The 15,861-nt window shown below is 46.2% G+C and overlaps 2 protein-coding genes across 4 annotated transcripts in view; both read left to right on the forward strand.

The window, feature by feature from the left end:
* Plcg2 (phospholipase C gamma 2) overlaps positions 1-15,861 on the forward strand; it is a 145,528-nt gene that overhangs the window by 125,892 nt on the left and 3,775 nt on the right. For all 3 annotated transcript variants that reach the window (XM_016004943.3, XM_076572192.1, XM_042277756.2), the window contains one exon: positions 3,970-4,058. In XM_016004943.3, coding sequence (XP_015860429.1) covers positions 3,970-4,058 — 89 coding nt within the window. The remainder of the gene's footprint in view (positions 1-3,969; positions 4,059-15,861) is intronic.
* Positions 13,301-13,831, forward strand: LOC107402393 (non-histone chromosomal protein HMG-14). The gene has a single exon (XM_042277759.2). It carries the CDS (start codon positions 13,386-13,388, stop codon positions 13,677-13,679), a length of 294 nt encoding a protein of 97 aa, XP_042133693.1. The 5' UTR covers positions 13,301-13,385; the 3' UTR covers positions 13,680-13,831.

Raw genomic sequence — 15,861 nt, forward strand, 5'->3', positions numbered from 1 at the left:
TCCTCCTCCTCCTCCTCCTCCTCCTCCTTCTTCTTCTTCAGGAATTCAGCCCCGGACAGGTTACCCAGCTCTGGTAGATGGTCCCCACCTGTGTGTTAAGTGCCCTCGGTGGGTTTAGAAAAAGAGCACATGAAGTGGGGAAGGGAAAGTGGTAGGGAGGAACTAGAATGGACTTGATCAAAGCACATGCACACACACACACACACACACACACACACACACACACACAATTCTGAAACAAAAAATATGGGAAAAAAAAACCTAAACAAACCAAAGCCTGCAGTATTGAATTTTTCCATTGCAGCTAGGATGTTGTCTTTCCAGGCCTGGCAGTTCTCTGAAGGTAGCCATCCTTAGGTGATATGGTTTCTCTCAGTTCCTTCCTCCCTGGATTTCCCACGTGATCTAACACACAGGCCAGCTACATGGCGAATTTCTTTTTTCTTTATCCACAGCATTGCTGATTCATGAGACAGACATCATAGATCTTTCTGGATCCCCCAGGAGGTCACTGTTCCCTTGTTTCCCAGAGCAGTCATTTTTCAAGAGAAAGAAATTACTATCATTTTTGTCATTTATATCAAATGACTGTCTTTTGATGTTTGGAAGCCTGGGCTCTATTCAGTGCTGAACTGGGCCTTTTGGAAGCTTGGACCATGCCACGTCTTCTCTTATAAAGCCTCTCAGCTTCTCCAGCCATTTCTCCCACTCCTTGCTAGCCCCATCCAGGCAGCAGATGCATTGGGGGCTCCTGCTAGAAAATGCTAATTGATGGGCCCACCGGGGGATGCTCTGATTCAGCCCAGTGTGGAGCTCTGGAATCAGCCTGTGTTGTGTCCCGCCTCCCTAGGATCTGGGTGGTGCTGAGCAAAGGAGGCTAGCCCCAGCTGCCAGTCTTACTATGGAGGACCCCAACATATGGAGTGAGAGTCTGGGGAGATGTTTAAAGCCTCATTTCTATTTAGCCGTTTAGAAATAGCATTTGAGGACATTATGACAATAATAATAGCAAACACCCTGTGGTGGTTTAACATGCGCTACAGATGACATTAAAGCTGGCATCAGAGCTGCTGGACTCTGTTTGGCTACGTGCTTTTTCAGACTATCCCAGTAAAGAGGGTTCTGTAATGCTGCTGTCTCCTGCTCCCGGCAAGAAGAGTAGCGTTGGGAGAATCTTTGCAGCTCTGGTCTTAATGCCCTCATGGCATTAAGGAGCTAGTGCCAGGTGGTTCCTGGACCATCTTGCTCCTCCTCTGATCCTACCATCCTTTGAAAGATGGGGAGGTTACCTTTGGGATGAAGTCAGAGCTCACAGCACACTGCCTTTCCTTATTGGTAGGGGATCAGTTCCCTTAAGATGACTTAGACTGGAGATTGAAAAAAACCAACAAGGAAACATTAAGGTGGATTAATAATGGCAGTGTCCCCCCCTTTCTAACTAAGAGGTAACCACAGCAGGGACATTCTCCCTTCTCTTGTCAGCTCCCGGCATATCTGTATTCATGAGAGGCAGGAAATAAAAGGAATAGTTCTTTTGTGCAGACGGCTTCCAGGGCCTTCTAAACTCGAAAATAAACTTTGCCCATTGTTAGCATGGCTGCACTTAAGCTTTCAAATGGGCTGGAGTTCGCTCAGGAGGGAACGGCATTTACTGCACTCATCTCCCTTCATTTCTTCTTCCTTAACCCTTAACAGGAAGTCCGGGAGGGTTTGCTTTCCTTTTTTTTAATTAAATCATTTTTACTTTTAAAGTCTGGGCACTTCAAGGCCTAGTGATGCGAACTAACTCATTTAAGGTCACAAGCTGGAATTTTCCCATTGTGTTTTCATCTCTGTAGACTGTCCTCAAGGGGCCTCTTCTTTCAAGTGGGTACTTAAAGCCCCCCTAACACTGACCCTTCTTCATTTCCCTTCTCCATGTGAAATAAACAAGACTAAAAACAATACTATTTTCATGGTTGATGGAACAGAAAGACCTTGACTGTTGTTCACATGAGCGCTTCTCAGAGCTGGGCAGTAAGAAGAGGTGTGAAGATTCAAGGACAGAGCCCATGCCTCCACTGTCAGCCAGTCCTGTCCTGTCTGTGGCTGGAGCCCACAGCTACCTGGCAATGGCCACCCCATAAGAGCCCGAGGTCCTGTTTATTCTTCCAGTCTGTTAACAGTGAGCTGTCCCAGGGCAGCCCATGAGATGCACAGAATCTGTGCCTTAACAGAGCTCACAAGGGATTAGAGTTCCAGAATCTGCATTTGCACCTACATCTTAACAGGAATCAACAACTCCATTAAGCCGGACCAGTACTGGGCTAGACTGCAGACATTCTGTGATTATCAACCCAGACAGAAACCAGAGCAGCCAACCAACTAGACACCACCTAAAATCTCATTATCCACCAAGTGGAAATAGATCAGACAATTTCAGCACAGCACTATTTAATGAACTCAAAATGTCCTGCAAATGCTACAGGGGGAAAAGTAGCCCAAGAGTTTTTATATCCACCCCAACTAGCATCCATCTCTAAACTCAAAGGACAGATCCATTTAAAATCTACAGTTAGTGAGCCTTTGTCACATGAGCACAAGAGAACAAAGCTAACTAAGACATTCTCAAAGAAATTCAATAAAAAAGACAGGGGGAACTGAGCAATTTGACAATATGTTTGAAAACTTCATATTAATCAAAGACCAAACTAATACTGAGTGTTGACATACTGGTGTCTTCATGTTGCTTAGAATTACACACACACACACACACACACACACACACACACACACACACACACACACACAATTTTGAAAAAGGTGATAAAATATTGGATAGTGTGGATACTCCCTAAGAGAAAAGGGTCAACACACAGACAGAGGAAGGAAATGGGGGTTCTCTAATGTGTGCATTGCTTATCTTGGAGGCTCAGCAGATACCATGTAAACACAAAGCTCTCAGCTCTCAGGACAAAGGAGTAATAAGAATGGATGACTAAGAAGGTTAAATGTGAGCTGCAAGGGGCTAGTCACTGCATCTGTGCTTTTTAAAAGAAACCTAAGACATCTGCTTAGAGAGCAAAGGTCATTCACAGTGGCGAGCTGTAGGCTGAGGGAGTCAGCATCCTGTGTTTTCTGTGGACTTTCACACAAGACAACCAACCAGCTGTTGAGATGGCTTGCTGAGAATGTTATTTAATGCGTGTGTGTGGGGGTGGATCAGCTTCAGTTCACCCTGCATCAATCCTAAATAAAAAGACACATTTCAAGGTCTGTGGCATGTGGGTCCTTGTAAATAGGAAATGGGTTCTGGAGAGGGTGACCAATGTAGCCATGGACTGCCAAAGGACAGTAAGGTAGGAAATCACTGAAGATAAAGCCCACTCCCTAGTCCCATGTTTTGTAAAGGCCTGGGGGGGGGGGCAGTAGGTTGAGGATTCATTATTGTTCTGACTCTTTTGACTTCATGAGTACTTAAGGAATTCAACCACAGTAGTATCAACCTCTCCAATTTCAATGAGGGGTAATACGTAGATTTTTACTTCTTTCTAAAATTACATTTATTAATTGTGTGTCTGTATTTAATTATATTTCAATTTAAATTGTAAAATTTAAATAATAAAACACATGTGGGAGTTGTTCCTCCCCTTCTTTCCTGTGGAGCCAGGCTGTCAGGCATGGCGGCTGGCACCTTTACCTACTGAGTCATTTTGTCAGCCTGGTTTTGACTTCCTCTGAGGCAGTCATTTCTAGTTGGCAGATGCTTTTTCATTTTACTGCTAGCTCTATGTGGATGTGTTTGTCAAGAATGCTAGTCTCTCTCTATGACTTTAGATGGGAACTTGGGCATCTGGATAGTAGGCCCCAGTGTGGCACACTGACTTCTCTACCCTCCGAATGGACATGCCATCTCCAGGTTATCACAAGAAAGCCAAGACTGATGATAATGACCTGCCATTGGCTCTTCTCTTTGTGTTTCTGCTGCAGGGTTTAGAGCGGTCCCTCTGAAGAACGGATACAGTGAAGACATCGAGCTGGCTTCCCTCCTGGTCTTCTGTGAGATGCGGCCGGTCCTGGTGAGTGCAGGACACTCACAAGTTGGACCCGGGTGGGAATCGAGTAGAAATGCCGGGGACTGATGAGCTGAAACCCTCCCAGGGACAGTCAAGGTTCTGAGCTTTCCCCCTCAGCATCCTTTCTCGAAGAGTGCTGTAGGATTCCGGAGCAGATTGTGTAGTCTGCAGGGGGAGGACCCCGGAAGAAGTGCCTCATAGTTGCCCGTCACCAACAGTGTGGGCAGATGATGGATGCTCTTCCAGAGCTCATCCTTTCCGAATGTGTTTCCCATCTGTTGGCCTTGGGTCATGGCTTCGAGGGGTCTAAGAACATTCAATGAAGTCATCCTGATCTGCGTGGTGGAAGGATGGACCCCCGATTCTCGTGGGGGGTGATGACTCCATAACTCTCTGCACTAGGGGCCTTCATTCTAGTCCTTTTGTTTGCCAGCATCTTGAAGAGTCTTAGCTTCTCCTTTGACTGACCAGCTTGGTTTGTGTGTTGCCGTCACTTTTATCACTGTGACCAAGTCCTGACGAGACACAACCCAAGGGAGGAGAGTTTGTCTGGCTCACAGTTTGAGGTCATACAGTCCCCTGTGGTGGGGAAGGCATGCTGGCTGTGTGGTAGGGGGAGTTTGCGCACCTGCTTGCTCAGGAATCAGGAGGCAGAGACCAGATAGGAAGTGGGTCTGAGCTAAAAATGTTAAGGCCCGCCATCAATGACCCACTTCCTCCACAGCTTCCCACCACCAGCTGGGGACCACATGTTTAAACATGTGAGTCTGTGTGGGTCATTTGCATTCAAATCATGACACACAGATATGGCAGAAAGATTTTGGCCTCACTGAACAATACTGAAGAACATGATGAGGTTGTACCAGGCTCCCCATAGATGCTAACCCACATAGCAAGAATTGTTGTTTATTTTTTCTTTCTTTTATTAAAAATAGATTTTTTATACAATATATTCTGATCACAATTCCCCCCCCCTCAGCTCCTCCTGAAGATTCCCCCTACCTTTTCTCCCATTGGAATCCACATCTTTTTTGTCTCTTGTTAGAAAACCAACAGACATCTAAAGAATAATAATTAAATGTAAGATAAAACAAGAACAAACCAGAATAAGTTGAAACAAAAAGAGGCAGAAGAAAAAATGTCAAAGAAAGAGCATGACATACACATGTGTAGAGACATACATGTTCATAGGCACGGGAATCCCTTAAAAATACAAAACTGGAAGCCACAATCTCTCTCCCTCTCCCCCTCCCTCTCCCTCTCCCTCTCCCTCTCCCTCTCCCCCTCCCCCTCCCTCTCCCTCTCCCTCTCCCTCTCCCCCTCCCCCTCCCTCTCCCTCTCCCCCTCCCTCTCCCCCTCCCTCTCCCCCCCTCTCTCTCATCTATCTATCTATGAAAAGGACTTGTAAGGTTTTAAAAAAAACACCCTGTTAAAACCTTATGAGACAAAGAACCTCCCAATATAATGTTGAGTCCATTTTGTGTCAGCCATCTACAGTAGCATATGGGACCCACCCTTAAGAGTGGTTTGTATGCCCAGTGAGACTCCATTGGAGAAAATTAAGTTTTCATTTGTGGGTAGTTATCAGTTGGAGATGGATGCTGGGGGCCTTGGTTCCACTTCTCTCACTGCTGGGACCCTATCTGGTGCAGACCCGTGCGGACCCTGTGCATGCTGCCACAGTCTTTGTGAGTTCATATGAGCATTGGTCCTGTTGCGTTTAGAAAGCCTTGTTTCCTTGGTGTCCTCTATCCTCTGGGGCTCTTACAATCTTTCCACCTCCTCTTCCACGGGGTTTCCTGGTCCCTGAAGGGAGAGATTTGGTGACGGCGTCCAGTTTAGGACCGAGCATTCCCAGGCTTCTCACCCTCTGCACGTTGGCCAGCTGTGGCTCTCTGATATTTGTCCTCATCTACTGTAGGACGAGGCTTCTCTGTTGACAGCAGAGCAAGACACTGATCTATGAGTGTAGCAGAATGTCATCAGGGGTCGTTTTATGGCTACATTCCTTCAGAAGAACAGTAGTATTTGGTTTTCCTCTAGGTCCCTGGCCTGTCTGGCCTCCAGTTCTCAGCCACTTGAGCAGTGTTGGGGGTGGGTTCCATCTCACTGAATGGGCCCTCACTCAAGTCAGACAGTGCTTGGTTGCTCCCACAAGCTTTGTCCCACCTGCTGCACTAGTGCGTCTTGCGGGCAGGCCATCACTGCAGACTGAGGACTTTGTAGCTGGGTTGGTGCTCACCTTTCTGCTTTGGTGTCCTGCAGAGTCACTTCAGGTACCGTGACCACTAGTCCACAGGAGTGCTTCTCCGTGTTCAGTGAGTTGAACGGCGTTATTTTCGGCAACAGGCCTTTACCATCGGTTTGTGGAGAGCAACCTCGGCAACAGCCTGGGTTGTTTGTAGGTTCCCATGGGGTCTCTTTGGCCAACACCCCAATTAGATGTAACTCAGTAACCCATTCTTGGCAATGGAAGATTCATTTGGTGATGAGATGTCTAGATGGGCCTCCATCTCTCTCATTATTTGGCACTTTCATTTGGATTGCCTTCATACAGTTATATATATATTTATATATACATATAAATATATATGAAGCTTCCACTTTATTAGTTTACTATACAAACCCTTAAATGGCACTTAGTTTCAATTGTTCTTCCCCGTATTTCCTGTCACCTCCTTCCCTCCCCATCTCTGTTTGATCTTTCTGCTCCTGCCATCTCATGCCCCCCTCCTCCATCCATCCATAACTATCTATTCTATTTTCCCTTCCTGGGAGATCCATATCTCCCCCTATTCCCTTATTCTGTATGTAACCTCTGTGGTTATATGGATTATAACTTGCATATCAAAGACTTAATAGCTAATACTCACATATAAACAAATACATACCATATTTATCTTTCTGAGTCTAGACCTCACTCAGGATGATTTTTTTTTTCTAATTTCATCCATTTACCTGTCAATTTCCTTTTTTTTTGTTTTTTGTTTTTTGTTTTTTGTTTTTTGTTTTTGGAGACAGGGTTTCTCTATATAGCCCTGAATGTCCTGGAACTCACTCTGTAGACCAGGCTGGCCTTGAACTCACAGAGATCCACCTGCCTTTGCCTCCTAGGTGCTGGGATTAAAGGTGTGAACCACCACTGCCCCATGATTTCATTTTTTTCAATGACTGAGTGCTATTCCATTGTGTAAATACACCACATTTTCTTTAACCATTCATCCACTGATGAACGTTTAGACTATTTTCGATTTCTGTCTGTTATGAATAGAGCAGCAATGAACATGATTGAGCAAGTACTGTTTTTGCAATGCCCGGCATATTAATAATTCATTTTTCCATGGTCCTTTATTCTTCTACCAAAAAAACCAGAAAGCTTGAATTGAGCAAGGGACTTCTATAGCCACCCACATTTCCCTTTGGGTAACCTAAGCGAACTGTGGCCATGAGCCCCAGTGTGCTGATGTATTATTGGTCTTGTTTTTGGACCCTTATTGTTTTTTCTGGTGGAGTATTGTTGCTTTGTGAGATGTTCTTTTGGTTGAAGGAATTCATGTTTTGGAAGTTTCTTGATTGTCAGTTCCTGGAACATAGCCAAGAGCTCTCAAATGGGGTGGGAGGGACAGGACTGGGGGATGCCTTTAGCAGCCATTGTGGTAATCCAGGTAATGAAAACTGCTATATTTATAGCTGGGCTTGGTGGTGCACACCTTCAGCCCTTGCCCTTGGGAAACAGAGGCAGTCACATCTCTGTGAGTTCAAGGCCAGCCTTGTCTATATAGTTATAGAGTTCTAGGACAGCCAGGACTGAATAGGGAGACCTTGTCTCAATAAACAAACAAATACATAAGCAAGCAAATAAATAAATCCATCCTGAACTTGACTCCTGGGTGAGAACACTTGACTTCCTAATATGATTATTTCTCAAGCATTGATGAAACATCAAGGCGAAAGCAGACCACAAACAGGGAGAGCGAGGCAGGAGCAGAGAATGATAGACGGTAGCTGGCCAATGGCCTCGTTGGCCAAGGGCACCACCACTCTCTAGAACATAGAAGATAACCTCAGGATGAGGAAATTCTATCTGAATGGGACAGATAACAGAACAGTTTCCATCTTGAAAAGAATTTTAAATCTTGAACTAAAAATTACAGTTTTCACTTGAATTAGATGAGGCCCCCTTCCAGCCAATTCCGTGTTCTTTCTGTGGTAGAAAGGCCCAGGCAGGAACATTTGTATAAGTTCCTTCCTGTACTGTGGCTGGGTGAGCAAAATGCTTATGACCTCATGGGTCTAAACCTCTCTTCTTCATAATGGATTATGCACAAGCCAACTTATCATCAATAAGACCAAGATGCTTAATAAATCTATTAAAATAATTTTTTGCATGATTATCAAAACTCCCATGGGGCTGGGGAAATGGATCAGCTGGTAAAGTGGCCACGGGTGCAAAGACCTGAGTTCTGATCCTCGACACCTACGTAAAAGCCAGACATAGCGGGGCTAATCTGTAATGCCAGGGCAGGGGCTGAAGAGGAGAGGACTCCTGCGGCTTGGTGGCCAGGGTCACCAATCAGTGAGATACAGGTCTGTGAGAGGCCCTGACTCCAACAGTAAAGTGGAGTGACACTGAGAAAGACACCCAACATTGACCTCTGGCCTCCACACATATGTGCATATGCAGCCGTATGCATATGTGCACACATGCATACACACACACACACACACACACACACACACACACAGCCCCTCAGTACAGATTATATAGAGAGGGAAAAGGAAAATCAGTATTGGGTTTATGTGCTTCCTTCATTTCCTAGGTGTGTATGTGTGTGTGTGTGTGTGTGTGTGTGTGTGTGTGTGTGTGTGTGTGTGTTGTGTGTGTGTGTGTGTTTAGACTGGTTTGAATGAACACACACACACACACACACTCCCCCACACTCCCCCACCCCGAACTTTGGCATGGTTCAGATTTGGCACCAGGGTAGTCTTTGTAGGCTGTTCGGCAGCACCCATGCTTTTTGCCCACTAGATGCCAGCAGCACCTACCTCATACGACAGCACAAACTCTCTCCAGGCATTGTCACGTGTCCCTCAGGTGACCATATCCTTTTTTCAGAACCCACTGCTTGAAAATGAAATTCTAAGCACCTTTCTCTGTTAGACCCTGCCATTAAGGAGATTGGCCATAAACTCAGTATTCCTCCAAGTCAGACGTTTCGAGGGAACCCATTTACCCCTCCGGCTCTCAGGCTTGTCTCCGTGTAGGTTTCTCTCCACTTATGTCTGAATTATTCGCTTAGGCTCCATTCCCAGATATGGAATGGGTGGGACCGGATAATTTAGTAGGGTGGTGGAACTGCAAACCTAAGCCTTGAAAACAAGGAAGCTAGAGGAGGTTTTGCTGAGTCAGACTCCGTGTCCCACAGCCCGCTGTCGGGTGTGGGCTTCTTCCCGCTGTTGCCTGGGGGAGCAGAAGCCGTGATGCCCCTCTGTGCCCATAAAGCCCATCTGCAGGCAGTTCATGGGCAAACCAGGCAGCAAACACGGCTGTGGAAGGCAGCAGGATAGCACGTTGCGAAGCTGTTGTAAACACCCCGGAACCGTTATAAATAAATTATTAGGGATCACTGACAGCGGAGAGAATGAGTATATTTGAAAGAAAATTGTGCTTAGCTGGCTTTGGTTTCCTTGATGAGGGATGCCCAGCGTGTCAGGGACCCCACTGTTGAGTGAAGGGGATTAGGGTCGGGAGGGAGGTTCTGAATGGCAAGTCCCCTCTTGCAGGTCTGCTCTTTACGAGGACGTGCCTGGGTGTGTGCACACTTCATCTCGGCTGCCGTCTCCTGAGCCTTTATTTAATTGCGCATCTGTCACCTGGTTCTGTACCACCCCAGCTGCCAGTTGGCATTTCCATCCATGCCGGGATGAAGGCCTCTCCGAGGCGGTACAGGCCTCTCAGAGGCCACATGCAGTAGGCTGGGCTTCCCCCTTGATGTCTAGGGTCCAGCCTTGCTGGATGGGTCGCTATAACCTCTGGATGCAAGAGCCAGGCAGACTTTCCGGAACAAGGGACTGATCCATTGAGAGCCCTGACGAAAGCTTCCCCTGAAGTATTTGTTGAAACAGAGGTTAAAGTGTCAGAAATCTGTCAATCAGTACCTCAGATCTCTTCCACGGCAGCCGTTTACACGCCACAATTACTTTACCAATCCTCAGTCCCTTACTGTGTTGGCCAGATATGGTTTTAAGGAGTATTTTAGCACTGTTTTATTCCTTGCTATATTTAATTTGGGGAGCAGGGTGAAAAAAGAGGGAAATAAAAAAAAAAATCCCACCAACAGCCTGTTAGTAGCTTGCTGGTTCCTTTGCCTTGTCTTTTCTTCCCGTGATATTTGTGAAGTTGGATTCACACGTGGGCCCCTTCACCCCTCTGCAGATGGCTTGAAGCGGCTCTTGTCTGATGTGTGATTTTCAAAGCCCCTGACCCTTTGTTTCGTCAGTGAAGGTCCCTTAGTCACTCAGCCTCTCTCCTGCTGCCGGGTACTTCAGTTGTTGGCAGGGTTTTATTCTTTGTTGACTCTGTAAATAATAAAGGTCTTCCCATAACTTTTTCTGATTAAAAATATTCCCTATGGCTAGATATTTGGCGGTGGAATAATAGAGCAAAGAACAAAAACCAAAAAAAGGGTACTTAGTTTTCTTTGTGGAAGTGGTTCTCAACCTGTGTGTCGCGTGACCCCTTCGGGGGTCCAACGACCCTTTCACAGGAGTCCCATATCAGATATCCTGCATATCAGATGTTTACATAACAATTCATAAATAGTAGCAAGATTACAGTTAGGAAGTAGCAATGAAAATAATCTTATGGTTAGGGGCGGGGGTCACCACAGCAAGAGGAACTGCCTTAAAGGCCATAGTATTAGGAAGGTTAAGAACCAGCGCTTTAGGGGGAGTGTTTTCTGAAAGTCAGCAGTGGGTTTTAGGTCAGCATCTTAAAGCCAGTCTTGACAGTGGAAGGGGGTCTCTGTGCAGACGACCTGCATTTGGGAGATGCTGACCAGGACTGAGTGCAGACTCCTACATACACACATCTGACCATTATTGAGCAAGCAGGCTGGTGGTGCTTGGCAGGGATATTTGAGAAAACCGGCTTCCCCAGTAGCCTGGTTTGGGTTTGACTGTGTCTCTTGCTCTGGGCTGTGGAAGCAAGGGACAAGAGATAGATCTACAGGAAGTCTGCTTGTTAGCTTTCTGGCTGAAGGCACAGCCCAGCAGAAGTGCGCGTTCTTTGGAGAAAAGCTATGATACATTGGTGACTTTGAAAGTCATGTAAAACAACAGAGGAATAAAAATGCTAAAAGCCTCCTGTGAGGCTGGGAAAGGGCATGCGTATAAATCCGGAATTCCGGAGGAGCAAGAGCTGAGCTGGTCTGGGAGTTTTTGAGCTTGAGAATGATTTTTCTGCCATTGCGGAGGGATCTGAAGACGTAGATTAAGGCCCTCCTTGTGCCGGACTAGCTAGAGTTTGGTCATGTCGGCTCCAGAGAGAGCTACTGTTGTGCCTGCCTCCACAGGTCCAATAACATGACATAGATACCCACCAGAGAAAGCCCCAAGGTGCAGTGAACAAAACTGTCACACACAACGAGAGGAGAGCACCGTGCAGCTGGAGAGGATGGTGGGCTGTGAGCTCCTGGATGGAAGGCACAGGCAGGGTGGGGAGCTGCCTAGGGGAGCCCCGGAGAAGGACTCTGGAACTAGGAACAAAACAGGGCTCTAGTCCCTTATATAAGGAAAATTTCAATGTAAAGAAAGATACCTATGTTTCAGACAGAGTGGCTGAAATACCTCAGAATCCAGAACATCACCTAGAGATGGAAACTACTGAGGAAGTGACAGGCTGGGTCCCTTCATCAGGCAGCTAGCAAAGGGGACATTTCTCTAGGTTCACTTGATTCGATGGGATGAATAGAAAATGGCAGATGGAGCCAAACAAAGTATATTGAATGCTGAGGATAAAGAACTAGGCGCCCAAACGCACTAGAGTATGTATAAGGCAGAGTCTGGTATCCAACTTGTCCTCATTAGCATGGAAAACTGGAGGGCAGGAATATGCCACTTTCAGACTTGTGAGAAGCATGAATGCGGTGCCTAGTCACCCACCTGTAAAAGGCATGTGTGGGTCTGGGGAGATGGGTCCTTTGGTAAAGTGTCAGAGTCTGGATCCCAGTATCCCCATAAAAGCCAGGCTATATGGAACACATCTGTAACCCCAATGCCTTCTGGGAAAAGTGGTACAACAGGCAGATCCTTGGAGCTCATTGGCCAGATAGACTGGTTAAGCCACGGGTTTTGTGAGAAACCTTGTCTCAACAAAAAAACAAACAAACAAAAAAAGGTGGCCAGGCATAGTGGTGCACACCTCTAATCTCAGCCTCACGAGAGGCAGAGGCAGGGAGTTGTGTGAGTTCGAGGCTCAGTTCCCAGACAGCCAGGGCTCCATAGTGAGATCCTATCTCAAAAGTAAATCATTAAGGTGGAGAGGGTTGGAGAGGGACCCCTGACATTGGCTGTTGGCTGCTTGCTGTACACACACACACAAACGCATCTCTGAGTTTACAAGAATTTTACCTAAAGGAAACCCCTGGGTAGCCCTGATACATAAATGGATCCTGTAGATGGTAAAGTGCAGTGGTGGAAAAACCAGGGAAATCTGTGTGTAGTTACATTTTATGGGGCGAAGACATTGGGTAAGGCTTTGTGATGCATTCAAATAAGTAGACACGAGACAAATAGGCCATAAAGAAAATCTCTGTGATCGGAAACTACACTAATCAGCACGAAACCCAGGTAAAATAAGTGACCTAAAGGTTTTGCCCCTGATGGCTGAGTTGTAATTAGTCACCCCCTGACTCCTTGTTTGCCTGTGACACCATCAAGTTAGACAGATGTTGAGAATGCTTGGTATTTGAAAACAAGAGCTCCCAGGGCTGGAGAGAGGGCTCAAAGGTTAAGAGCTCTGGTTGCACTTGCAAGGGACCTGGGTTTGGTCCCTAGCACTCACAGGACAGCTCCCAACTGCCCAAAAACTCCAGTTCCAGGGAATCCAAGATCCTCTCCTGACTTCCATGGGCACCAGACATGCACATAGCGCCCATGCATACATGGAGGTAAAATATTCATACACATACAATAAAAATAAATCCTAAAAGAGAATATCCTAAATAAGAAGCAAGGGGTCGCAGCAGTTCGTGCGGTGGCGGCCGAGGCGGTGTAGCTCAGTGACGGGTTCGGCCTCGCACGCGCCTCCCACCCAGCGCCGCCACGATGCCCAAGAGGAAGGTTAGCGCGGACGGAGCGGCGAAGGCGGAGCCCAAGCGGCGCTCGGCGAGGCTGTCGGCCAAGCCCGCCCCTGCCAAGGTGGACGCGAAGCCCAAGAAGGCCGCGGGGAAGGATAAACCATCAGACAAAAAAGTGCAAACAAAAGGGAAGAGGGGAGCAAAGGGCAAACAGGCGGAGGTGGCTGACCAGCAAACCACAGATGTGCCTGCAGAAAATGGAGAGGCTGAGAACCAGAGTCCAGCCTCTGAAGTGGAAGAGAAAGAAGCCAAGTCCGACTAACCATCCATCGTGTCTGTCAGTGTCCCCGCCTCCCTTCTTGTACAATCCAGAGGAATATTTTTATCAACTATTTTGTAAATGCGAGTTTTTTAGTAGCTCTAGAAACATTTTTAAAAGGTGGGGGGAAGTCCCGCCTCATCCCATTTTTTAAGTGTAAATGATTTTTTTAAGAGGTTAAATCACTTGCTGGTTGTTTATTTTTTGGTACAACCAGAAAATAGCAGGATACTGAATCAGGAGAGGCTGTGACTGTCTCGGGGGTCACCATAACATTCCGTAGAGGGGGCTAGTTTTATATCCTACAACACAAAGCATACTTGGAGTCTTGGTCGTGCATTTGTGTCTGGAATATTTTCAGTTATTTCTGGTCTCGTGTTTCTAGTAAAACTGTATCCTAAAAAACCACTCCTCGATCCTTGCCCTGTCAGAACTGTCTCTGGTCATGGCAGTCCATTTTCCTAACAGTTGTGATAATGTGCTGTGAAAGATTGAAATTTTGAATATGTACGGTATGTGGCATAAAATTGTGAGTCAGTGGAATTAAGGATTGTGAGCATTTGATTGTTATATGAGGTCTTAGGGAAAACTTGCCAAGCTTAGGATGGAACATCACTGGAATAAGTTCAAAGAGAAACAATAATACATGGCTCTTTTGGGTACGTGAATACAATGTATGACTCTTAGAATTTGGGTCCATGTTTTAAGAATTGAAATGTCTGTGTACTCAACCAATAAAGTCTCAGTTGTGAAAGAGTAAAAAAAAAAAAAAAATAAGAAGCAAAAAGTACTTGAAAATTACTAATGAAATGTATGTCACACCTATGCAGGCAAACCTTACTTTCTCATACGTTGTATATGTTGGGAATTTCAAAAAGTGAAGGCTCGAGGCAATCCTGCATGGAGCCCTTCATGCAGCCTTTACTAAAAGCTCATGATAGCTCTGTGTGTCCCTGTTCCTTCCGAATATATTTCAGTGTTTCCAACATGTGGTAGCTCATTAGAACCACTGTGGAGATCTGTGATCTTTGATCTTGCTGTTGTGACTATTTGGGGGTGCTGCAGGCTGCTCCTAGGTGAGATGCTGAACTGATAACTATGTTATGTTCTGACTGCTTTATGGATTGGCCAAAATCCTTCTCTGATTCTCCTCTGGCCTCCTCATCCCCTGAGACACAATTAGGAGCACCAGTTAATAAAATATCCCAGTGACAGGAAGAGCCACACACCTGTCACTTTAAATCAAAAGCTAGAAATGGCTCGGCTTAGTGAGGAAGGCGTGTCGGGAGCGGAGACAGGGCAGAAGCTAGGCCTCGCACATCAGTTAAGCTGTGTGTGCAGGGGAAAGGCTCTTGGGGAAAAAAAGCACAGATGAGACGCCTTGTTTCAATATGGAGAAAGCTCCATACTGAAAGTTCTGGTGAGAAAATCATGACAACCACAGCATTCACTTAACCAAACCCCTGACTCTCCACAGTTCTGTGAAGGATGAGGGAGGTGAGAAAGCTACAGGAAAAAACAAAAAACAGTGACAGTGTCGGCAGGGGGCTCATAGGCTTTGAGGAAAGAAGCCAGCTCCATGGCATCACAGCAGGAGACGGAGCAGAGGGTGCTGATGCAGAGGTTGCAGCCAGAGTCCCTGACTATGGATGAAGAAGGCTGTGTGGTACTGTCTCGGTGTAGGTGAAATAATCTCCTCTTGGAAGCGACGGCGGATTCTGTAGTTACAGAGAGATGTCAATGCCAAGCTTCAAAAGACAGTCTGCCTTTGGCTAGGGGCTAATGTAACTGGCGGCTATATGTGAAGCCTAGTTTACCATTCTAAAAATCCTAGGGCCCTGAGGATTATCCTAAATCTACTCCGCACTCTGAAGCCTGGGTGACAGCACACCCATTTATGACATGATTTACTGAAGCGTTTAAGCCTGCCATTGAGACCTCCAAAGGAAAATCCCCTTTCCAAGTATTGCTGTGCACTGATGGTGTGTTGGTCACCCAAGGGCCTCGTGGAGATGGATGACAAGATTAATGTTTTCATGCCTGCAAAGCAACATGCTTTCTGCCACCCACATATCAAGGAGTGGTTTTGACTTGAGGCTTACTATTTAGGAAATGCATTTCCTAAGCTGTAGCTGCTGTAGGTATTCTTTGCATGGAGAACTTTCTAGAAAGGCTTTGCCTTTCT

This window comes from Peromyscus maniculatus, chromosome 5 (genome assembly GCF_049852395.1).
Source record: "Peromyscus maniculatus bairdii isolate BWxNUB_F1_BW_parent chromosome 5, HU_Pman_BW_mat_3.1, whole genome shotgun sequence".
Taxonomy (NCBI): domain Eukaryota; kingdom Metazoa; phylum Chordata; class Mammalia; order Rodentia; family Cricetidae; genus Peromyscus; species Peromyscus maniculatus.